Raw genomic sequence first — 24,871 nt, forward strand, 5'->3', positions numbered from 1 at the left:
TTGGGAGATATTAACGTTTAAAAAAGACTAAGTTTTCTGTGAATATACTATGTTGGTTTGATGTTGCGTTGTCAAATGACAGCACAATTTGGCTGAACTAGAGGACGTTTTGTCATCACCTCAGTACTTAATAAACTGATTCTCCTTATAAAAAAATTATAGCTTGGCGTTCAACCAAATCCCCTCAGTACTAATCAACAAACTTTAAAACCTGGGTGTCTGTATATCCCTTTGCAACTGGATCCTCGACTTCCTTATCAGGAGACCACAGTCAGTATGGATTGGTAGTAACATCTCCTCTTCGCTGACAATCAACACAGGCACACCTCAAGGATGCATGCTTAGCCCACTGCTCTACTCTCTCTACACTCACGACTGTGTGGCTAGGCACAGCTCAAACGCCATCTATAAATTTGCTGATGACACCACTGTTGTTGGCAAAATCTCAGATGGCGATGGAGAGGCACACAGGAGTGAGATAGATCAGATGGTTGAGTGGTGTCGCAACACAACCTCGCACTCAACATCAGCAAGACCAAGGAAATGATTGTGGAATTCACAAAGGGGAAGCCAGGAGAACACACACCAGTCTTCATTGAGGAGTTAGCGGTGGAAAGGGTGGGCAGCTTCAAGTTCCTGAATATCAACATCTCAGAGGATCTATCTTGGGCCCCAACATATTGATGTAATTACGAGGAAGGCATGCCAGCAGTTCTACTTCATTAGGAGCTTGAGGAGATTTGGTATGTCACCAAAGACTCTTGCAAATTTCTACAGTGGAAAGCATTCTGCCTGGTTGCATCACTGCCTGGTATGGAGGCTCCAATGTGCAGGACTGGAAGAAGCTGCGGAGGGCTGTAGACTCAGCCAGCTCCAACATGGGCACAACCTCCCCCCCCCCCCCCCCCACCACACACATCGAGGACATCTTCAAGAGGCAGTGCCTCAAGCAGGCAGCATCCATGATTAAGGACCCTCACCATCCAGGACATGCCCTCTTCACGTTACTACCATTGGGGAGGATGTACAGGAGCCTGAAGACCCACACTCAATGTATCAGGAACTTCCCCTCTACCATCAGATTTCTGAACGGTCCACGAACACTATCACATTACTCCTCTTTTGCACAATTTATTTATTTTTGTAACTTACAGTAATTTTTTATGTCTTTACGTATTGCATTGTCTTGCACTGTACTGTTGCCGCAAAACAACACATTTCACAACATATGTCAGTGATAATAAACCTGATTCTGAACTAAGCGTTAAAATAAGCTTCTTCCATTTTGATTCACTGTGAGAGTACCTTCACCAAAAGGACTTCACATTCAAATGCATTAGTGGTGCTTCCTCATTTTCTTCCATGAGTAATGTTGGAGTAGCCCAGTGTTATCTGCATTTGTTAATTAAAAATAAGGCACAACCTAGGCTTAACTTCAATATAGTAACTGAGAGTCCTTCATCACAGAGGGTGCTCTTCTTGGAACCAGATTTTAAAGTGAGGAGTAAAATCAGGAAATTCTGGAAATATTCAGCAGGTCCCGCAGCAAATGCAGAGAAAGAAGCAGAATTAACATTTTAGCTTGATGACCTGACCTGATCTGGTTCTTAACCTTAAAGTCATCAACCTGAAAAGTTATTCATCTTCCAGAGAAACTTCCTATTTATTTGTTTGTATATGGGTGTTGCTGGTAAGGCCAGCACTTATTGCCCATGGTGATAGCAAGCCATCTTCTGGAACCAATACAGTCCTTCTGGTGAAGATTTTCCCACAGCACTGCTAGGTGTTCCCATGGGCCTGCTTGTGCTTGTCCACCTTGGTGGTACAGGTCACTGGCTTTGGAAGTGCTGTCAAAGTAGCCCAGGCAAGTAACTGCAGTACATTTTGTCGATGATACATAATGGCAGCCATTGTGCACCATTAGTAGGATAGAACATTTGGGGTGGTGGGTGGGGTACTATACAAATGGGCTACTTTGTCCTGGATAGTGTCAAGCTTCTTAAGTGTTGTTGGAGTTGCATTCATCCAGCCAAGTGGAGAATATTCCATCATAGTCCCTGACTTGTAGGTTTGGAAATGTTTTGGAGGTCAGGGGTGAATCTCTTCCTGCAGAATATCATGCTCTCTTAGCCACAACATTTTATGTGGCTACTACAGATAGGTCTCTGTTTCAATAGGGATCCCCAAGATAATGAAAATGGGGGCTTGACAGTGAAAAATCCATTGAACGTAGATGGAGATTATTTTTGTTGGAAATGGTGTTGTTGGAGACAAGATGTTGGAGTATCTGACAGACTCTGGGAGGACAATCTATTAGCTAGAGAGGGAGAGAGACAGATGTTGGGAACCATAGAACAAAGTAGTACAGTGAAGGAAGGTCACGTGATCTACACCTCATGAGAGCGTAGCTGAGGCAGCTTTCTAGCTATGTGATTTGACCATAAGAATCAGTACAAACAAGATAAAGGTGTCTGGAACAGCCATTCTGTGAAGGGACTGCATGATGAGACAAGTACAGCATCCTTATATTTAAGAACTCTCCAGCTTAATAAGGAAAGAAGATGTTTTGTCAGTGCTTGGATGAGTGATAACTTGAAATCATTGAGACACAAGAGACTGCAGATGTTGGAAATCTAGAGCAACACACAAAAAGCTGGAGGAACTCAGCAGGGCAGGCAGCATCTATGGAGAGGAATGGACAGCTGACGTTTCATCAGGACCCTCCATCATGTTGAAATGATTGACTTCAGAATAGTGACAGAGTCCTGGGCTAGGGTAAAAACAAAGAGAACCTTGAGACTTGAGGAAAACTTGTACGAAAGAAGGGTAGTCTGAGATATTAGGACCAGCAATCCATTGCAAGGAGGTTCCTAAGGCAAGAGGTGAAAGAGTTAAAAGGGACCTGAGGGGCAACTTCTTCAGGCAGAGGGTGGTGTGTATATGGAATGAGCTGCCAGAGAAAGTGGTAAAGGCAGGTACAATAATAACATTTAAGACATTTGGATAAGTACATGAATAGGAGGAGGGGTTTAGAAGGATGTGGGCCAAACACGTGCAAATTGGACTAGCTTGATGGGCACCATGGTCTGCATGGACAAGTTGGGCCAAAGGGTCTGCTTCCATGCTATATTTCTCCATGACTCTAAGACTATAAACCTGTTTCAGTGAATCTGGCCAAATCATTTCATGCAGATAGTATTTAAGTCCAAGCCTTAAGTCTTGTGATTTACTATAAGAAGTGACAAGTTGTAACAATAAATCAAATGTGAAGTTGCTAGAAGTCAGTGTTACACATACATGCTTCAGTAACTTGAGTGTTAATAAAGATTAAGTTGTACTAAACCTTGGTTTAGAGTCTCTTTGTTCGATTGATGTCCGTTGATACCCAAGAGAGGTAATAGGGTCAACAATAGTCATTGTTGGGCATTTTTCCAGTGAACTTTTCTAGCCACTTCTCAATCCATACCTGAATGTCGTCTAGGTCTTGGAGACACAAGAGACTGCAGATACTGGAATCTGGAGCAACGATCTGTTGGAAGAACTTAAGCGGGTCAAGCAGCATCTGGGGGAGGAAAGGAATTGTCTCACTTCAGGTGGAAGTGAAAACCTTGCATCAGGACTCATGCAGGATCTCTCTCCACTGAAGCTGTCTGACCCACTGAGTGTTTCCAGCAATCTCCGTTTTTAAATTCTGCTTGCTTAGAATCATTATGACAGGAAGACAAATTAATGGGCGATTCATCTATATCAGTGTCGCTCATAGGATCCTTCCACGGGTAAGAGCACTTCAATAAAATGATGCATTAATTGCACAGAAATAATTCGGGTAATTTCTCAATAGATCCCGTGCAGATATATTTTGTCACTTTTATTTAAAAATAGCTTTTGAACGTTTAATTTCTGGTGATTACAATTTGCACTTCTAAGGAATATACAGGTATAACATGAAGATTATGTACCAAGGATCACAATTAAATAGGTGCAAACACAGCGATGCAGGACAGGACTGCAGTGCGCGCAAAAACTGGTCGCAACCAGTTTCGGTTTAGCCTTGTAGACGTGAGGTAATAACTCCGCCTCCCCGCCGCTGCCGATCTTAAAACTACAAATTAGGATACGTACAGCTTCGCCCCGGCTCTTATGGCGTAGCAGAAGCCATTTTGGGTAGGCGAACTTATTATTTTGAAAGAAAACACAGCGATCAATATGGAGGCCAGAGAACGGCGCGGAGGACGGACGTTGGCGGCGGGCCGCGCACGTGACCTCCATTCCTAACCGCCATCCATTCCAAAGCGCGCGGGGCGGGGGGCGCGGCGAGGGTTCTGCTCTGGGGCCCGGATGTGCGGTGCGCCCGGCGAGCATGCGCAAGCGGTGGAGGCGGGGCGGGATTCACTCTCAGTTAATGGAGAACGGGCAGAGGGAAGAGTGAGTGTGTTATTATGTCCCGATACAACCGGTGCGGTGGAGGTGAGGATCCCCCCCCCAAACCCCCTTTAGCACTGAAGGAATACCCCAAACAGAAAATAAGAACACCGATACGAGCCTGCGTCTCGTCTCCAGCCCTCTTTTCCCTCCCCGCCCCCCCGCTCGAAATTGGATGCCGCTGCGCGATTCCCCAACGGTGCGGAAGCTGCCGTCGGCGCGATGGTGGCGCGCCAGCCTCCTCAGCATGGCGGGGGTCGGAGCTGCGTAATGGCCGCCGCTTCTTCTCCCGCCTAACCTCATTTTTCACTCTTCGTGCTCTCCCCTCTTGTCGTTTAAACGGTTTTATTTCAACCCGCTTTCCCTCGGCGGTTGAACTGTTAAGAGGTTGTGTGAAGCATCGGGGGGGGCGGGGAGCAACAGCCGAAAACGAAAGCAGTTGTGTTGGCGCGCTCGACGGCGGGCCCTGGCCGGCGCCGTTGCCTCCCCCGCTCTAGGGGACGCCCTCCCCCTTTCCAGTTCGTGGTTAAAAGTTTGGTGGGGGGAAAGGTGCTGGCAGGTGATAATTGAATTGTGAACCCAGTGAGTCTTGGCTCATTGACCACTGAGCGGCTTTGGCGATCCTGGGTTTGGGCAGAGGAACAAATGGAGGATCGACAATGCGCCAGGCGATTGTGTACCCCTTAAAACTGCCTTTTGAATCTTGCCGACCATTAACTGTTCTCGTTTCGTCCTGTGACAGTACAATCTAACTGTGTCCTTCGTACGGTTTAAACGACACATTGCTTATTTATGACTGTGCCATTATAATTTCTGTAAGATCGTTTCTGTCCTAGATCTGAGACATCTCGAGACTCTTTGAAACCCTGATTTATCCGAATGCTTCAATTAAAAGGAAGTGTATGACATTGTAAAATTTATACCATGTGATGCTACCACTGTATATCTTCATTTGTATCTAGCAGTCGAATTGTTAGTCACACCTTCATTTGAGTAAAATTGTTATGACCGTTGATGAAGGATTTAGAGAAATCAGTTGCTTTATGTGGTGAGGTTGTATAAATCAATGCATAAAACATCATTAATTGCGAAATGATCTTAAAGAATTCAGACTGTCATCAACTTGCATAACCAATAGTATAAGATTTAGGTACAAGATCTTTTGGTTTTTAATGCCTGAGCTGATTCTAACTGCACATTTCAATCTGAACTTTTTTTGTGACTTTCATCTTTTTTCATTCAAGTAGTATTGTATCCTAAATGTTTTTCCCCAATATTAAAGAATTCCATTTTCTGCTAATCTCCCAAGATATTTCATTCCATTCATCAAGTGCAAAAATATGCCAGCCTTGACCCAGTGGCAGCACCTTCCTATCTGAATGAGAAAGCTGTGTTTCAGGTCTGATTTAAGAGAGATGAGCCCATAAGCTAGGTAGATTTGTAAGTGCAGTATTGAAGGTATTGCCTTTTGGATGAGACATTAAACAAAAACTCTGCACAGTAGGAAGGATGTAAAATAAAATCAAGGACTATTTCAAAGACCTGGACAATTTTTATCCATGAAGTAAAATATACTCTCATTTTTGTCTGCAAGATCTTGCTATGCACAGATTGGTTGTGCTATTTCTTGTATTGCAATTAACAGCATTTCAAAAGTCTATTGCAGCTAATGTCAAGGGTTTGTGTGTGATGGCAGTGTTGTAGTTATGGTGTTGTAGTGTGAAATAGTGGACGGATAGACATAGTAAATGAAGTGTTAAGGGATTATCATTGAAAATTGATAAATCACCATGCCTGCATCAAAATATCCTAGGCTGTTTAAAAAAAGTAAGGGGGTACTTTTCATCCCACTCACATTTACATACAGCAGATCATTCTCTGCCATTTTCAACAGTGTCCATAGGATCCCATCACCTGTTGATTCTTTTACTCATTTTCTTCTTCCTGCCCCCCCCCCCCCTTTCCAGGCCAGGGACCAGCCTCCCCCTCCCCCAGCACTGTCCCCACCATCTGTAGGAGATGCAGCATTTGTTGCTACCTGCTATCACCGCCATCCAGGGACTGGAACAATCCTTCCAGGTGAGGCAGCGATTCACAAACCTCCTCCAACTTTGTTTATTGCATTCAGTACTCTTGATGTGGCCTACATTGATGGGACCAAGGGTAGACTAGGTGACCGTTTTGCAGTGCATCTGTGTGCAACAGCTATCTTGATTTTTCAGTTGCATGTCATTTCCCATTCCCACACCTGATTGTCTGACCTCTGCCTTCTCCACTGCCATTGTGAGGCCATATGCAAACTAGAAGAACAACACATTCATGTTCTACTCAGGTAGCCTACAACCCAATAGTATGAATTACAATGTCAGGTAATCCAGACCCACTGTGTTCCTTTCCCACTCCTACTGGTCCACCTATGTGCTTTCACTCTCTTTGTCCTACTTTCCCATATCCATGTGTCCATTGCCCACACACCTATGCATCTGGGTTTCTTCTCCCCTAGCCTACCCTTTCTATTTCCTTCCTCATCTTGTTCCCTCTGCCCATCATCCCTCACTTATCTGGTTCCACTTATCACCTTCTAGAACTTCCCCCTCCCCCAGCTGGCTCCATCTGCCCTTTCTTATTTCCTTATTTGTTTTCACCTATCACCCACCAGCTGTCTCCATATTACTCCGCCCCCACGTCTCTATCTGCCCCATCAACCCCCGCGCCCCCCCCCCCCCCCCCGACCCCTTCTGGTTCCACCTATTTCCTACCAGTCCCTGTCTCCCCTGTTTATACTGGGTATCTTTGTATCTTCTCTCTAAACTCTCGGTCCTGATGAAGGATCATGATCTGAAATGTTGACCACCCTTTTACCTCTACAGATGCTGTTTGACCTGCTGAGTTCCTCCAGTTTTTTTTTCTCCAGATTCCAACATCAGCAATCTCTTGTGCCTCAATTGTTTTGGATTAACTTAATTAAATATTCTTAAAGAGGTCACCTGGGTTAAATGGGTCACTGTATTTAATGTCTACGTGGATTCTAGCAAGATTTTTGATAAATCATGGGCTAGTCAAAAATATAAAAGGCCTATGGAATTCAAGGTAGTGTGGCACCTTGGATCCAAACTTGACTCAGTGGCAGGAAGCAAAAGGTAATGACTGGTCGTTACCAATGGGGTTCCACAGAGCTCAGTATTTGCTCCATTGCTTATTGAATTAAACCTAAATGTAGAAAAGTATATACTAAAAGAACTTAAATAAAAAGAATGCAGGTGAGGCAAATATTAGCCATGTGGTTGACTGTGGGGGTAATAAAAGGTTTAGAATGCTGGGAGTTGGTCAGGTCATTTTGGCAGAAAAATGCCAAATAGAATTTAATCCTAAAGTGTGAGGTTGCATTTGCGGCACTGCAACTGGACAAGGAAATGTGTAAAAGGAAAAGATATTGAGTAACACGCTGGATGATTGAGTTTGATAAAAGGCATACAAGATTTTTTAAAGCTAAAGTGTGGATTACAAGGTTCTGCTAGAACTATGTACAATGTTTGGACGAAAGTTAGAGTACTTCAGGGAACTGCATTGTAGGAAAGATATTATTGTACTGAGGTTGCAGAGGAGATGTACTAATATGTTACCAGCATGGGAGAATTGCAGGTATAAGAAAATATTGCAGAAACTATTGTTTTGGGGTAAGTGGTGGTTGAGGTTATATTTGAGTTTTATAAAATTAGATCTGGCTAGAGAGGAAGGACAATTTCCCTCAGCAGTGGAGTGAAAAACCATGCAGGGTAGATCCAAAGTAATTGGTAGAGGAATTAACAGGAAGATGAGGAAAGTTTTCACCCAAAGGAATTCCATGCCTAATAGGGTAGGTAAGCCAGAAGCCATCATTTAAAAAGAAATTGAAGAGTTACAGACAGAATGTGAGATCAAGTTGATAGCTTTCTGGCTGACATGGGTATGAATGGCATCCAGCATACAAACTTTCTATGATTCTATGTAAAGCTGTTTGGGACACCCTGAGGTAGTGTAGGCATTGTATAAATTCTTAAGTTTGGGCAGGATTTGGTGAAAGTGGCTTTGCATGGCATGCATATTTCTATCACTGGATTCCTCAGCCATCTGTGCCCCAAATTTTTAGATTTTATTATTTTATTCTTTCTCCATTGACAACATATTCAGCTTTTACTGGAATGTGGAATTCCCTGCTCAACTGAGGAACTGTAGACAAGCCTCTGCATTGAAACTTTCAAGATGTGATTTGTTTAACTGTTGCATTACTATTTTCCAGTAGATTGCTGCATATTGCATTCTTGTCATCTTGCAGTGCAAACTGCAATTCAGTTTTCTAATGAAGATGCTTAGAATATTGTGGGAGGAAGTATTATGAAATCTCTTTCAGATGAAAAATTGGTTTACTTTTGCTTTGCAGTCTCAGCATTATATGATAGAGCCTTAAATATGAACAATTAATCTATAGTTAAGCCATGTCAAATTCAACTTCACAAGTGTGTAATTCATGTATTTTTAAACTGAAAATGGTGCTAGTGGTTTATGTGGATCTTGGGAAAGGTTTGATCTCTCAATTGATTTTTGACTTTGGGTTATTGAAATTCCTTGAATATACTGGAAGGCGGATTGGCTTTTCACTTTGATGTGATTTTTCTCAGTTAATCAGTTTTCAATATCTGTGCTATAGATGCATATTTGAACAATTAAACATTTGTCATTTATGACAAAGAGATGTACTAGTTATAAAATGGATTTCTTGTATTCATCACAGAACATTAGAGATTTTTGCTGCAAATCTAAATCTGGTTTTGCAGGAGTTTGTATGCGTACGCATTATTCTAGAAAATGTTTTTATGTTGAGTCTCAAATAATGTGGATTTAATATAGAAATAAGTTATTGATGGTTACTATAAAGTTGAATGGGAATATCTTATAGTTGTACATCCATATGGTATGGGTTTTTGAAACTTTGGAGTAGTTTAAGCCAGTTGTGTGCAGGTGTAAGTGAGGGAGAGTTTACTGGCGATCTTGTCCAAGAATGTTTCCATCATTTAAGATTGAGGTTCTGAAGATCTTGCAAGAATTTGGGAAAGTACTTGAAATAACCTTGTTTTCTGGCAGTACAGTGTTTCTTCTTAATTCTCATGTAAGAGAACTTTTAAACACGTGTAATTTTTTTTCATTGTTTCCAGTTAGTTTTTATTTGGCTCAAATTTATAGCTGCTATGTAATAGTTCAAGATACAAATTATCTTGCACATTGGTGTGGTATTAAAAGTGCTGAATGATATTTGATTTAAATTTACAGGTCAGTTAAACTGTTGCTGATGTTTGTCACAATGGGGGAGAAAAAGTCAAAAATAGCCTTTTTGGGCTTTTGGTGGTTTATCATTTTAATTGGAGTATTTATTTGATTCAAGGAGCTGTTTTTCAGTGTAGACTGAATATCAATAGGTCATTTAATTGTAGGGAGGTGGTGAGGAATGTAATCAGATTGGTAAATATCTGTTATTGAATTTTTTATTGTCACTTGCGGGGATGGGCATGGATGGGGAAGATCCCTAAATAATCTTTGTCTTCCTTGTCGAAGGCGGCTGGAGCAGTTTCCCTACCACCATTCCACTCAGTTTAGCCAACTGAGCAGATCAAGAATCCAACTTGTACCTTCAGATTTGACTCTGATTGCCAGCTTAGATTATTGAGAGAGACCAAGGTGATTATCTGTAATGAATTAATTGACATGAGTATAAACTGCTTTTTCATCTAATGACCCTGCTCCCCCAACCAAGCAGTATGATAAAATCTAGAGTTGTCTTCATCTCTCTCCCTCGTAGTCCAAGATAACCAGTTTCTTACCTTTAATCACACTGTCTCAGAGGAAATGAAAAAAAATTGGGAAAGGAGTTCTTGGGGTGAGGGAGACCCAGAGACAGTTCTGCTTGCTTTTAATGTTACCTTGGGTTGGTCCAAAGATCGTGTTTAAATGGATTTGGATTTACTGTATCTACCTGATACAACATTTTCAAACTTGGTACTATACTATCAAAGCTGACATCGTTTGATGTTTCTGGTGTAGTGTTGAGAGACCTTCTTAAACCCATGGCATTCAGATTCTCATGCAAGGATGATACCATTGAGCCACATTTTAATTCAACCCTGTAATCTTCAGATTGAAGTTACATCACAGAACCTGGTCTTTGAAATATTCTGGTTTGTTTTGGGCCCAGTGGTTTGTATTTTTACTAAAGTACTGCTTTTTCCTCTGATCCCCTTCAAGCCTGTTCTGGCATTCGTCAAGTTCATGGTTAATTCTTTACCTCAGCCTTTTCCGGCATTCTCTATCAAAATCAGGTTTATTATCACTGACATGTTGTGAAATTTGTTGTTTTGCAACAGCAGTACAGTGCAAGACATAAAAATTACTATAAGTTACAAAGATAAATAAATGGTGCAAAAGAGGGGTAACGAGGTTGTGTTTATGGGTTCATGGACTGTTCAGAATAGCAGAAGGGAAGAAGCTGTTCCTATATCGTTGAGTATGGGTCTCTATCTCCCTGATGGTAATAACGTGAAGAGGGCATGCCCTGGATGGTGAGGGTCCTTAATGATGGATGCTGCTGCCTTGAGGCACTGCCTCTTGATGGTGAGGAGGGTTGTGCCTGTGATGGAGCTGGCTGAGTTTACAAGCCTCTGCAGGCTTTTGCGATCCTGCATATTCAAGACTTCATACCAGGTGGTAATGCAACCAGCTGGAATGCTCTCCACCGTACATCTGTAGAAAGTTGTAAGAGTCTTTGGTAACATACCAAATCTCCTCAAACTCCTAATGAAGTAGAACAGCTGGCGTGCATTCTTTGTGATTGCATCAGTGTGTTGGGCCCAAGATAGATCCTTCGAGATGATGCCCAGGAGCTTGAAGCTGCTCACCTTTTCCATAGCTGACCCCTCAATGAAGACTGGTGTGTGTTCTCCTGACTTCCCCTTCCTGAAGTCCACAATCAATTCCTTGGTCTTGCGAGGTTGTGTTGCGACACCACTCAACTGCCCCATCTATTTTACTCCTGTAAGCCTCCTCATCACCATCTGAGATTCTGCCAACAACAGCGGTGTCATCATCGAATTTATAAATGGTATTTGAGCTAGTCACACAGTCATGAGTGTAGAGAGAGTAGAACAGTGAGCTAAGCACGCATCCTTGAGGTGCGCCTACATTGATTGTCAGTGAGGAGGAAATTTTATTGCTGATCTGCACTGACTGGTCCCTTGTCCCTCGATTCCCTTAATGTCCAGAAACTCTTTGGTCAGTTTTCTGACTGGCCACTCAGCCATCCTTTTGACATAATTTTGTCAGAATGCTAGGTATCCTGATTATCTTCAATAACTGATTGGAAAAAGCAAAGCCCACGCCAAAGAGATTGCTGGAGCTTTGTGGGCGGATATGAATTCAATCGTGACTTCCATTTTTTCATGAACTATTGCTTTTTATACATGCTAGTGTGCTATGAAACACACAATGGAGTTTTGTGACCAAATTGTTCACCAATCCACAAAGGACCCCGCTAAGTGCATATATTGCCCTTCCAGTGTAGTTAATGAGATGTACAAATGATTTCTAAAAGGCTCCAGTAGGGACAAAATAGGGAATTGCATGACTTTGGTAAGTTAAGTGCATAAATTACTTTGGCACCTAGTGTTGAACTGCTTTTTAAAAAAATTAGTCCACAGTGTGCAGATTATAATCTGAACATGTGATTGTATTACTGGGAAAAAAATGATCAATTATCAATTTATTTATAATGATGCGCACAGATCTTGGAATTAAATATTCTAGACTGCTGTTTTGGGAAAATCATAAACTATAAATAATGCATTTTATATAAAGTGGCAAGGCATCAGTTCAACACTGATCTTATACCAGCCCACAAAACTCCAACAATCTCTGCACCATGGACTTTTCCAATATTGTCATCTCTGGCATATAGCAACAATGATCTTGTCAAGGTGGCTAAGAAGCCAGTCACGTAGAAAAATTCTCACAGAGTAAAACATGAAGGAAAAAGCACATTTTTAAAATAATTTTGAACCCTTTATAGTGTGAAATAAGGATTTGTACATGCGTAGAACTGTGATAAAATTGAAACTCATTTTTAATTATTTTAAAATCCATTAGGGTTTGAAATTACTCATTAATACCTAGTTAGTCCTTCTGAAGCCAAAGAGTTTGCTAAGTTGTAAATATGGCATATAAAGGTCATGTAGAAAATTAATATTTTCAGGGTATTATACAGCAAGTTTTTTTGGTAAAATCCTGAATTTCCCCATCAGATCATTGATTTTCCTTGATTATGCTGACTAGGCTGCAGCCTATGGAGTAGGAAATCAGGACCAGTATCTTCTGAATTTCTGCATTAAGCTCCAGAAATTGTAATATTGAATAGGAGTTTTGCTGCCAATACTACTCAAAATCTAGAATGTTAAGATTTGCTGTTTACGGTGCCAAAACATCAGTAATATTAGAACAATGAATGATGGGTTGTATAATATATTTCCTACATTATTGTCTTTCTTATTTACTTTATGCTTATACTTTATGCTTATACTTTATGCTTATACTTTATGCTTATACTTTATGCTTATGCTTATGCTTTATGCTTATGCTTATGCTTTATGCTTATGCTTTATGCTTATGCTTTATGCTTTATGCTTATACTTTATGCTTTATGCTTATACTTTATGCTTATACTTTATGCTTCAGGTTATTAGTTTACTGCAAGCAGCCATGCTCAAGTGAATTGAAATTAATTACCATGCAACTTTTTTACATCATTGCTCATTATAGACTTATTGTCGATCTGTTCAACTACTATAAAATTCTACATTTAACCCCCAAGACTGCCTCTTCCCTTTTATTTCCTAAGCAACAGTCTATTAAAGATTAATATAGTACTACCTTTCATAATGGTTGATGAAGGAATGTTCAAGGCATCAGGGAACTTCTGATGAGGAGTGTCATGTTTCTTTTTATGGCTAATTTTTGGAAGATGTTTAATGTCTCATCTAACTGGGACAGCCAACAAGCAATTCACTAAATACTGCAGATACTGTACCCAAATCTTTTTTCAAAGATTAGTTATGTGCTCAGACCTGGTATTGAGCTTGAACTGATAACCTTGTCTTAGGTGAGTGCTGAACCAAATGAGTTCCGTGAATGGATTGTTCTATCCATGCAAGCCCTGGGAATCAATTCTGTATCAATACATAGCACAGCCATATTACTTGCTAGCCTGTCTGTACTGTCAGCCTTAATTAGTTTTCTTTCCCACCCCTCAATATTCCCACCCTGAGCCTTTTGTTCTCTGGTAGCCATGTGCTCTTGGAATCTTCACTCTCTGATTCATGAAAGCAAGAAATACATTTGTTGATCTTAGTGTCTGAATGTTTTGTATGTTTTTCAGTTAGATGAAAAATACATAATCCTTTCCAGTTATCATCAATTCTAATATGACTTTCAATCAAATTTATTTTTGTATTTTTTTAATTTTGTGTAATGTTGAGCCAGTGGCATCTGGTTTCAAGTGAGCCTTGTGTCAAATAAATCTGATGCAGCCCTTAAGACAGGTAAACTTGTAGTGCAAAAGCATTTCTCACTGATGTTGTATTTCAACTGTTCTTACATTATTTTTGCATTCATTAAGTGCTTATGAATTTTTATAAAAAGGTAATGAAAATGTCATTTGAATTAAGACAGTGACTTTAATAGAAAGTTTTACTATCCTTTATACCTTTGCATTTATTTTCTTAAATACTCATCCTCGTTGCTGGGGTTTTTACATGTTCCTTTCTGTTTTTACATTGTGATAATTGTATATTTTTGTTTGCTTCTAAAGTCCAGTTTCCCTTTGAAAATCATATAGAAAATTTTATCATATGAAAATCTTTATTATTTAAAGCAGTTTTATTTAGTGTCTTGTTTTGCAGATTCTAATGATATCTGATGTGCATCTCAACAGAAACCAAGGTCTATGTAGGTAACTTGGGAACAGGTGCCGGTAAAGGGGAACTAGAGCGTGCATTCAGCTACTACGGACCACTGAGGACTGTCTGGATAGCACGGAATCCCCCTGGTTTTGCTTTTGTGGAGTTTGAGGAGCCTCGAGATGCTGAAGATGCTGTTCGTGGTTTGGATGGCAAGTAAGTAAATTTTAAAGGGAAGCTAAACCCCATTGGTAAAGTCATGCTTTCATTGTCACTTGCTATTCTTATTGCATAATATGAATGTTTTCAGTTGTATTTGAAACTTTCTGGTCAGAATGCACTTGTCACAGTATGCTCTCAGTCATCAGTATGCATGAAGAATTGGTATGGGGAGGGTTGCCAGTTGCATGAGAATTGTTTAAAAAAAATCACTGTACAATACACACTATCATGCTGCATGCACCTTTAAATTGCCAAACTATATGTTATCTCCTTGCCCTTTTAAATAACAATGTTTTACACTGCAATTCTATATTTTAAGGCTAAACAGTTTTAATGTAAAATACAGCAAAAGTAAATGAATAACTGTACTCACCATCAGATGAAGTGCCTGAACTTAGGATGTTGCTGCTAATCAGCCTTCAATTGCATTGCCTTGTGTATAAATGTAAATAAATTAAAAATGTATTTTCACACTTACTTTGCATAACACTTGAAATAAAATTCATTGTTTGAGCATAAAACAAAACAATCTTATGTAAGCCACGCATATTCTTCAAATTTTTTGCTGGTTGCTTGAGAATTCCTGTTGGATAAATACCAGATAAACGAGCTTACTGTACTTTTAAGGTATTAAATGGTAGGTTTTTATCCCTCCTAAAGATAACCATTATAAAGCAGTCCCATGTAAATGTGATTTTGCCTACTTGTATCATTAAAGAGCATGGTTGTTGGACATTGTGTACTCTTATCAGAGGATAAAGAACATCTGAGGATCATTCATGGTATTTTAAATGAAGAGTGAATAATGATAGATTGACTTCACCATTTGGATTTAGCTCCCCTTTAACTATTGGGCAGTTGTCTGAGTGACATGTGCAAAACTTTATACATGTGTTGTCCATTTATTTATTATAGCAAATACAACAGTGTACATATAAGGAAACTATAATAGCAGCCATTATTGTAACAAGACCCATATTAAACACTTGTGATTTGGCAATTGTGGAAATGGCAAGCTATTTCTCCAGATGTCATGTTAACTGCTAGCATACCAGTACTATATTCCCATCAGACACAATATCCAGTAACTGAAGATGTGCATGACTGCTCTTCTACCTGGTTGAGATCCTTTGAGTCAAATCTTATGCAATTGAGTAATTTCTGTTTCTGTTAAAAATGTTTTACTCTTTCTTATTAGATTTTATTCTGTGAAATATGTATTCTGTGATGAGAAGAAATGACAATAGCTGCTCAAACTGTTGTCTGCACTGTTCTACAATCCACTGACAGGATGGTACTTGGCTGTAATTTGAAGTACTGATGTTAATCCAAGGTTCCCAACTTTTTCTAGGCTGAGACCTTTCAGTGATTTGATGTCCCATGAACAACTCTTGTGCAACAGTGTATTGGTGTAATTAGTTGCACAGATCAAGCAATAGCAGTTTTTGGATTATAAATTTCCACTGAAGTCAACATAAAAGGAATACAAGCCTGCAGTAAGATGGTTTGCTTTTGTTGGCTCTGGTGAAAACCAAATCTCCTGCTCCTCTTCCTGACTTCTATTTTTGCAGACTTTATTGTTTGTACGTTGCGTTGCCAGAAAAAGAAAGCCACATAAGTAGTACAGTAAAGAACTATACATCTCAGCAAACTTTGAATATAAAAAGGCTCACCCTCATCTAGGACCTCGGGTGAGCTTTTATCCTTGTGCATTTTGTGGAACCTTGGTTAGGTTTTGGAGAGCTTTGGCAGCAAAACTGTTTCTTCATTCAATCTGATACTTAATGATGTAATTGAAGGGAAAGATGTTGATTTACACAGATACCTGAAAAGAGAGAACCCTGTTAGAATTGAGAGCTGGAACTATTAAAAAAGAAGTGCTACTTTAAAATAATCTCATAATGATCACCATTGATCAACTTATTGCCAATCTTGGGCTATGCTATAAAGTCTTTAAAAGACTGGAATCAGCAAAATTCTGCAATTCATTTGTCTCTTCCAGAGACACATCTGTTAAATGTGACAGTCCAGAATTGCACGTCTGATGTAGAATTGATATTTCTCAATCTATAACAGCATATATTGGGAGTATAGAGCCTTTGATGCATTGCATGGGGGTACCTCAGCAGTATTTGAATAATAGATCATGGTACAAAAACAGTCGATTGGTCCAACATTTGCTTCCAGAAATTGGCATAAGTATGAACATATTCTGCTGAGATTGCATCAGTTTATACTTTCTCTATGAACTGAAATTTAATTGCTTTACCTAAGTTTAAAGAAGATCTATTGATTGATTTCTTGTGGCTTGGAGGTTGTATTGGTGGCTTGCCTTCTTAGCCAGCTTCTCTTCCTTGTTCCTGTCCCTGGAATTTATGTTATGTATAACTGGTCCACAGTCACTACGCTGCAGGGCTGCATATTTTTGAAAACATTTTTGGATTTGACTCATTTCCTTCTGTATTCTGATTTGGATTTCATTTTGTCACTTTTATGGCAGAGATCTGCTTCTATGATTGCGCTGATGTTCTATAACTGAAGTCTTTTGAATATTTTAAGGGTCACATGAGATGCTTCCTTTGAATCTTTGTATTCTGTGCACAAGCACCTGGGCTTTGCTGTCTTGCTTAAAGTGTTTGCCACAGATTTGGGACCATCATGGAAATGTAGGTTTGCACGGAGGTGCAGCACTGTCACTCACTGGAAAATTCTCCCATCAAAGTTCTAGTTTGCATTATGTGCATAGCTGAGGACATTCTGCTTTAATATTCATGGTTGAAAAATTAGGAAATGTGGTTGAGATGTTGTAAGTTTAAAGTTTTATTGGAGTTTGGTTGATTTGAAGATTGAGCCAGTTGTTTCTCGCAAGGACCAAGTTCAGCTGGCCAAATGGTGTGTATTAGAGTACCTTCGTACATGCAACAGTGCAAGTTTAAAACTTGTTCTTTCATATAGGAGAAACGTTCAATTATTAATATTACAGAGCATACTATGTAGAGACATGAATAGTTATAAACAGTTCTACAGCAACCTGTGAATTGTTAATTTGAACGGTATCTTTTGCTTTGTTCTGTACCTTTTGTCAGGTATCATTAATGGGCTATTTAAATTGATTTAGTCATCTACAGATCATGATTTAATGGCCTTAGCAATTCCACAGGATCACAGATTTACCGTGAGATAATCGCTAACTCTGTATTGTGGCTTTATAAATATAATGCATATACAAGACTGTATACCTTTTTCTTTGGTCTCTCTTTCTTCTTTGCTTTTCTTCCAGATAATTTCACAATAATACCTTTATTAATAAGTGGTAAATGCCATTAAAACATTTTTCTTAAAGAACAACTATGGATTTCCATCAATCCACTGTGGTGTTGGCATCAGTCGTAGTTGAACTTTTTTTTGGCAGAAGTCTCCTTTTGGCTTATATCACCCAAGCCTGTTCATGACTCTTTCTTTCTTTCTACTCCCCTAAACTTCATACTGAGGTGAACAGCTCTTTTCCAATGATATTACAGAAAGTCGTTAGGTAATAAATTGCCAAAATTAATCTCCCTTTTTAAAGGTAGGACCCTGTAAGAGATTATATTTTAACGTATTGTTGAATAACTTTTTTCTGTCCATATAGTTCTGTGTTCTAACTGTTAATATTTAATTTTCACCAGAATGGATGAAGTTATTGTGCTTGTTGCTCCTTAGCCTAACGAATAGCTTAATGGCTTTAATGTCTGTTTTTCTTTTAATAAATTGTCTTTTTAAATTATGTCTCAGCCATGTTCCTGTTTGCTTTTCACTAAGTTTTAAGGGAGGTAGGTACTCTTTCTTTACCTCCCCTTCACCCCACCCCCATTGAGTTCAGATTGATGGTTTTGAGTTTGAATCTTCGGACTGATAGGGAAAAGTATATTGTTTCTCCTGGAATTTTGGTCAGACTTTTGACTACTTTCCAGCTTTGCTTTCATATCAGATGAGTCAGCTTGGATAAATACTGCTAAGCATTTTATGTTATGGACTTCACCATAATTTTTACTGTTATTGTTCACATCACTGTTGCAGAAAAAAATGTTTATGGAGATGGGATTTGGGACGAATGGATCTGAATAGCCTGGTTTGTGGATATAAACACCAGAGGTGGCAGTAGCTCAGTTAACACATCTCATTGTATGCAACATGAAATAATGTGCAGATTATCTTATTGAATTCTTAAATAAGGACAGTATTGTTGTAGTTACACATTTTAACTGGTGTGTTATATGGAGATGTCTATGTAAACAGTAATTTCTTTAACTTAAGGGTAATTTGTGGTTCGCGTGTTCGAGTGGAATTATCAACAGGAATGCCACGGCGCTCACGCTTTGAGCGACCGCCAGCACGACGGCCCTTTGACCCAAATGATCGATGCTATGAATGTGGAGAAAAGGGTCATTATGCTTATGACTGTCATCGCTATAGTCGACGCAGGAGGAGCAGGTATGAAATGCCAATCTCAGTGACTATTAATAGCGCTTAAAAGCATTTTAAGTATATTTAAACGTTTATTTTAATCTGAGTAAAGAAATGCAGTGCTTTATCATTGCTTGCTGCTTTACATTTAAGTGCTAATCAGGTCTTGTGGCATTTTTCTTTGCTTGACTTTGAGTTTCACTGTGAATGTTTTGAATATTAATGATCCACCTGGTCCAAACCTTTCAGGTTTCTTCGTTTGAGTCAGTCACCGCGATTCAGAATGTCGTGAGCCTCATGATATCAGGCTGAGGCATCTAGCAAATCCAACAGTTTTGATGCGCCTAGAGCATACGGTGATTGGCATGAGGCCAGATCCCCTCGAGAGCCTGCTACAACTAGCTTCACCTTTAAGATTCTTTTGAGGGCAGAAAATGTTTGAGAATGAGACAAGGTGATCGCCGTTATGCTGTAAATTGGCTTCAATTGGGCCCCTTTTCTAGAGGAACGCCAGATTGACCGTATTCCCTCGTAGACAAACCATCCTGCGTCAATCAAGCCTCACTTTGGCTCATTTGGCTGTCAGTTTGATCGTCGTTAGATTGAAGAACATCTAGATGCTGCGATGATCTGATAGATACTTCTAGATCGCCTAGATCTGCTTGACCTTGGTCCAAAGAGGGGGTCGACTGACCTGCAAACTTGCAAGGTTTACTTTATGTACCACTTACAAGTGTTTTTACAATGCACAAAATGCTAAAAGAAATGTAATTTTTTTAACTGGATCTACGTTATGTAGATTTAATCTAAAAACATATATGTAGGTCCCCACATTGTGTTCAAACTGACAGACACAAATACTGTATTGTAGCAATCTTGTTTTGATTCCAGCAGAGGTATTCCAAGAATATAATGCTAACATGGCTAAATTTAACCTCTCTCTCTTTTGTTAAACCAGGTCCAGGACTAGGTCACGTTCAAGATCACGTGGAAGAAGATATACTCGTTCACACAGCCGTAGCCGTGGCAGAAGGTAAGATAAGATATCTTTATTAGTCACATGTACATCGAAACACACAGTGAAATGCATCGTTTGCGTAGAGTGTTCTGGGGGCAGCCTGCAAGTGTCACCACGCTTCCGGTGCCAACGTAGCATGCCCACAACTTCCTAACCCGTACGTCTTTGGAATGTGGGAGGAAACCAGAGCACCCGGGGAGAACGTACAAACTCCTTACAGACAGCGGCCGGAATTGAACCCGGGTTGCTAGTGCTGTTATATCGTTACGCTAACCGCTACAATGCCGTGCCGAAGGTATATCTTTAATGGAGGTTTAGTGTAAAGGAATGATGTGTTTGGGTTCTAAAGTGTCCTGTGTAATGTAACAATAATTGTATTCAAATTTTGTCAAGGTCCAGGTCATTTTCTCCTCGGAGGTCCAGGTCATTTTCTCCTCGGAGGTCCAGGTCTTTCTCTCCTAAAAGGTCCAGGTGAGTATTAGAATACATTCTTTACTCTGCCCTCCACCACAATTCAAAAAAAACTATATTGAACTCTGGATTATTTGATCATTTCAATTAAATACTGCTGATTACATGTTTTCTTTCCTTTCTGGCAATTTTTAAAAATTGACCTGTCAAGGCAAGCACTGAGACTTTGCCATCCTGGGAAGCACTTTGGGTAACACTGGTGCTTCAGTTGTAACTGATACAAAATCGAGTTTCTGACTGGAGCAAATTCGAGCCATGGCTATCCATGTAATTTTAAAGTATTTAGACGACAGTGATTGCATCAGTGGAGTTAATTGGAAAGCAAAAAATTGCAAGAAATCTAAAATAACAACAAAATGCTGGAAGTAGTCAGCAGCTCAAACAGCAACTGTGGAGAGAGGAAAAAATGAGTTAATGTTTCTGATCAATGACCTGAGTTTCCAACATTTTCAGTTTTTTGAGAACTGAGGGGCTTGTTTGCTGAGTTCATGCTTGACAATATGTACAATATATGCTAAAGGCTGTGAATTCTTTCTAATACTTTCAAAAACTGGATCTTGAGATGGTTTCAGCTTGAATTACATAGAATTAGCAATTACAACACAGGCAAGCAGTTTGACTCGCATCTGATGTGTTCACTTCTGTCAGCAGTACTCTTATTTCATGTATCATGCTCCCATTTGCACTTGTTTCCCATTCCTTTAATTGTCTATATTATTGATGGCTTTGATGCATTGCAACCACTGCAAGTATACCCAAAATCTACCTTTTTCGGTTGCTAAATAATGGTGATCTTGTCCATTTGAAAGTTGTATCCCTGTTGAATCATTTTATTCCCTTCTCCATTGGGTCTTGAATTGTAAAATGGGATTATCAAATTGATATGGCAAATGGCTTCAATTGTAATGTGCTTTAAAATGGAAGAAATTGGTGTATGATACCTTTAGATTGCAGTTTTCATGAAGATGGATGGCTGTGTCTGGAAAATATCCCTGAAGGGTATACATTCGGATTATTTGGTTTGTAAGCATAGACTTATGAAAAAAACATATTCAGTCAGGTTTTTTTAAGCAGTTTTGAGAGTCGACAGAACAAATTATGAAACTTGCTGCAGTTATAGATTGTTGTAGAGGCTTCTCTGGAGTTCAGTTAAATCGTGGAGGAAGTACAGTCGACTCTCTCTTATCCAGTGGCTGATTAACCCCAGTTTGCAGAGGGTGGGAGGTGAAGGGGAAGCCTGTACTCTTGGGTTTAAAAACCTGTGCTTCCAGACATTAAAATCTTGGGCTACCACTGAGCTTGCTTGGTTATGTAGAACAGCAAGATGTTGCATTCTTGAATGAAAAATTGTTTCTGGAAGTGCTACAGATGAGTATTAGCAAAGCAAGCCAATCAATGAAACAAACAGGACTGAGTATTTTAAACAATAAAGTACTGTGCAAGAGTTTCCAATGCCTTTTTAATGTGTTTTGCATTATCTGTATTTTTGCATTATCCATCGAGGCGCACCCCTTCATTACTCTGGATAATTGAGAGTCAACTGTAGATGACATCTAGGCACTTTGGGAGGATTGGTAAATGTTTTTTTCTAAGTTAACTTAAGTACCTGTAAGTCTTTTGTATTAGTTAGCTTTACTTCATCACATATCTGTGATTTTAGTTTTGTAATGATCTTTTATATAGGTCTCGATCAAGGTCACGATCCAGATCCAGGTCTCTGTCAAGGCAGAGAAGCAGGTCAGTTTAATTTTCATATAATATCTGTTCTTGTAATTAATCTGATGCATATACAGTAGTGGGTAGTGCTAGCAGCATTTGAGTGAATAGTGATTATTGGCTGCAATAAAATTTGGAAACCAATGAATATTAAATATAAAAACATAGCAGGAATGGGTCATCCAGTGCTTCCAGCCTGCTCCACCATTGATCAATATTATGGTTGATTTTCTGTCTCAGACTAATTTCTAGCATTATCCTTGATTACCTTAATGCCCAGAAATCTGTTGTTCTCTACCTGCTATGAGTGCATACATAGCCTTCTGGGTTAGAGAATTCCAAAAGTTCACAATCTTCTAAGTGAAGCAATATCTCTTCAGTCTGAAATAGCCAGCTCTTTATAATCAAACTTGAACCCTTTGGTCCAGACCTAGTCAGGGGAAGCATACTCTGCATTAGCTTATCAAGTTTTGATCTGATCTCTCATTCTTCTAAACTCTGGAGAATATAGTCCCAGTCCGTTCAGTCACTCCTTCTAAGACAAATTGCATGGAAAGCTCCTGGTGACATCTTGCCAAGGCCCTATACAATTGCAGTAAGATTTCCATGTAGTCAAATTCTTTTGCAATCAAGGCTAACATACTTTCGGCCCTCCTAAACTGTATGATTGCCTTCAGTGACTTGTATACAAGCACAGCTAGGACCCTTTGAGCATAAACATCACCCAAGTCTCATCATTTAACAAATATTCTGCTTTTCTGTCATGGACACCTGAGGTAAAGGATACCAGTGTGTAAACTAAGTGGGTTCCTGGTCTGACACTGTGCAATGAAAGCATAGTTTGTCCTGGGAATAAACAGGAGTGGGAGTAGGCTGGTTGACCTTGCAAACCCACTGTGCCATTCATTAAGGTCTTGGCTTTATTTTCCTGTTCTCTCTCCTCTCCCCAAACCCCTTAATTCCCTTGTAATTCAAGTACCTTTCAGTCTCTGCCTTGAATATGTTCAATGACTATACCTACGTAGCTCTCTATGGGTGGGAAGTTTAAAAAGTCAGTGACCTCTTAGAAAAGAAGTCCTCATCTCGCTCTTAAATGTGCAAATCTTTATTCTGAAATGATGCCCCCTAGTTTACAGATTTCTCTCCCCCCCCCCCCCCCCAAAAAAAAACTGGGGAAGATATCCACTCAGCAATTCCCCACAGGTTTTTGATTTTATTTCCAAAGGGTTAAATTCCTGCTATATCTAGGGGATGTGGCTCCAGAACCTCCCCATGCTCTCAAATGCCAGAGGGAAGCGTGTAAGGTGTAAATACAAGGCATGAAGTATGTGCAACCAATTAGTGTAAAGTGAACAATTAATCTTCCTGAGATCCCTGCCATTGCAAAAGCCAGCTTTCAGCCAGTTGATTTGCTCCATGTATTATCAAGAAACAGCTGAAAGCACTGGATATAGCAAAGGCTGTGGGAACAGATGACGTCCTGGCTATAATACTTGATGACATGCGCTCCGGAACTAACTACATCTTTAGCTAAGTTGTTCTGGTACAGTTACAACTTGACAATGTGCCTAGGTATGTCCTGGTCACAAAAAAGTAGGACAAATCCAATGAGGCAAATTACTGCCTATTCACTCTACTGTCAATCATCAGCAAAATTGTGGAACCATGCGATCAGCGGTAACCTCCGTTCTGGTGTGCAGTTTAGATTTTGCAAGGACTCAGTTCCAGACATCCACAGCCTTGGTTCGAACTTTGACTAAAGAGCTGAATTCTAAGGTGTAAATGACCATTCTTGACGTCAAGGCAGCATTTCACCAAGTGTGGTATCAAGACTCCCTGGTAACAGTGAAATCAGTGGACAAGAGGAAAACACTTCAATGGTTGTTGTCAGTCTTCTCACAAAGAAGAGTTTTGATAATTGTGGGTTAATCCTTGCACTCCCAGGGCATTACTGCAGTGTTCTAGGTCCAACCATCTTCAGCTGCTTCACCAATGCCCTTCCTTCTATCATAGGGTCAGAAAAGGAGATGTTTGCTGATGATTGCACAATGTTCAATTCCTTTTCCAACTCCTCAGCAAACGAAATGGTCTGTGCCTGCAAGCAACAAGGCCTAGAGAACATTTAGGTATAGGTTGATAAGTGTGTCACAAAAATGCCAGGCAGTGACCATCTCCAGTGAGAGTCTACCTACCCTTGACATTTAGTGATGTTGATGTTGCCAAGTCCCCACCCCATCCAACCGTCACTATTGAACAAAAACTTAACTGGCCCAGCCAGAAATACTTTGGGAGTACCTGAGAGTTCAGAAGGTGGTATCCTGTGAATGACCCACCTAACATCCCAAAGCCTTTCCACCATTTATAAGGCATGTCAGCTGCATGATAGAGTAGCTTCCACATGCCTGAATATGTGCAGCTCTTGAATACTCTGACAAGAAGTGTCAGTGGGAGAGCATTTTGAAAAAAGTGACCATTAAGATTAAAGGTATTAATAGAAAGAAATAAGAATGGTCTTGAAAGTGCTGATCTGGGAAAAGGCAATTTCAATTGCATAAAATGGGATTAACAAAAGTAGATTGGGAGTAGTTACTTGCTGCTAGTT

General features: G+C 39.8%; 1 protein-coding gene across 4 annotated transcripts in view; it reads left to right on the forward strand.

Moving 5' to 3' along the window:
- The first annotated feature begins 4,314 nt into the window (after positions 1–4,314).
- Positions 4,315–24,871, forward strand: part of LOC127568608 (serine/arginine-rich splicing factor 7-like) — a 29,703-nt gene continuing 9,146 nt past the window's right edge. For 3 of the 4 annotated variants that reach the window (XM_052012561.1, XM_052012562.1, XM_052012563.1), the window contains exons 1-6: positions 4,315–4,467; positions 14,432–14,612; positions 18,915–19,091; positions 20,023–20,097; positions 20,476–20,553; positions 22,237–22,290. In XM_052012561.1, coding sequence (XP_051868521.1) covers positions 4,440–4,467; positions 14,432–14,612; positions 18,915–19,091; positions 20,023–20,097; positions 20,476–20,553; positions 22,237–22,290 — 593 coding nt within the window. In that variant the 5' untranslated portion in view covers positions 4,315–4,439. The remainder of the gene's footprint in view (positions 4,468–14,431; positions 14,613–18,914; positions 19,092–20,022; positions 20,098–20,475; positions 20,554–22,236; positions 22,291–24,871) is intronic. The other variant, XM_052012564.1, reaches the window with a different exon arrangement.

Source organism: Pristis pectinata, chromosome 3 (assembly GCF_009764475.1).
Source record: "Pristis pectinata isolate sPriPec2 chromosome 3, sPriPec2.1.pri, whole genome shotgun sequence".
NCBI classification, from domain to species: domain Eukaryota; kingdom Metazoa; phylum Chordata; class Chondrichthyes; order Rhinopristiformes; family Pristidae; genus Pristis; species Pristis pectinata.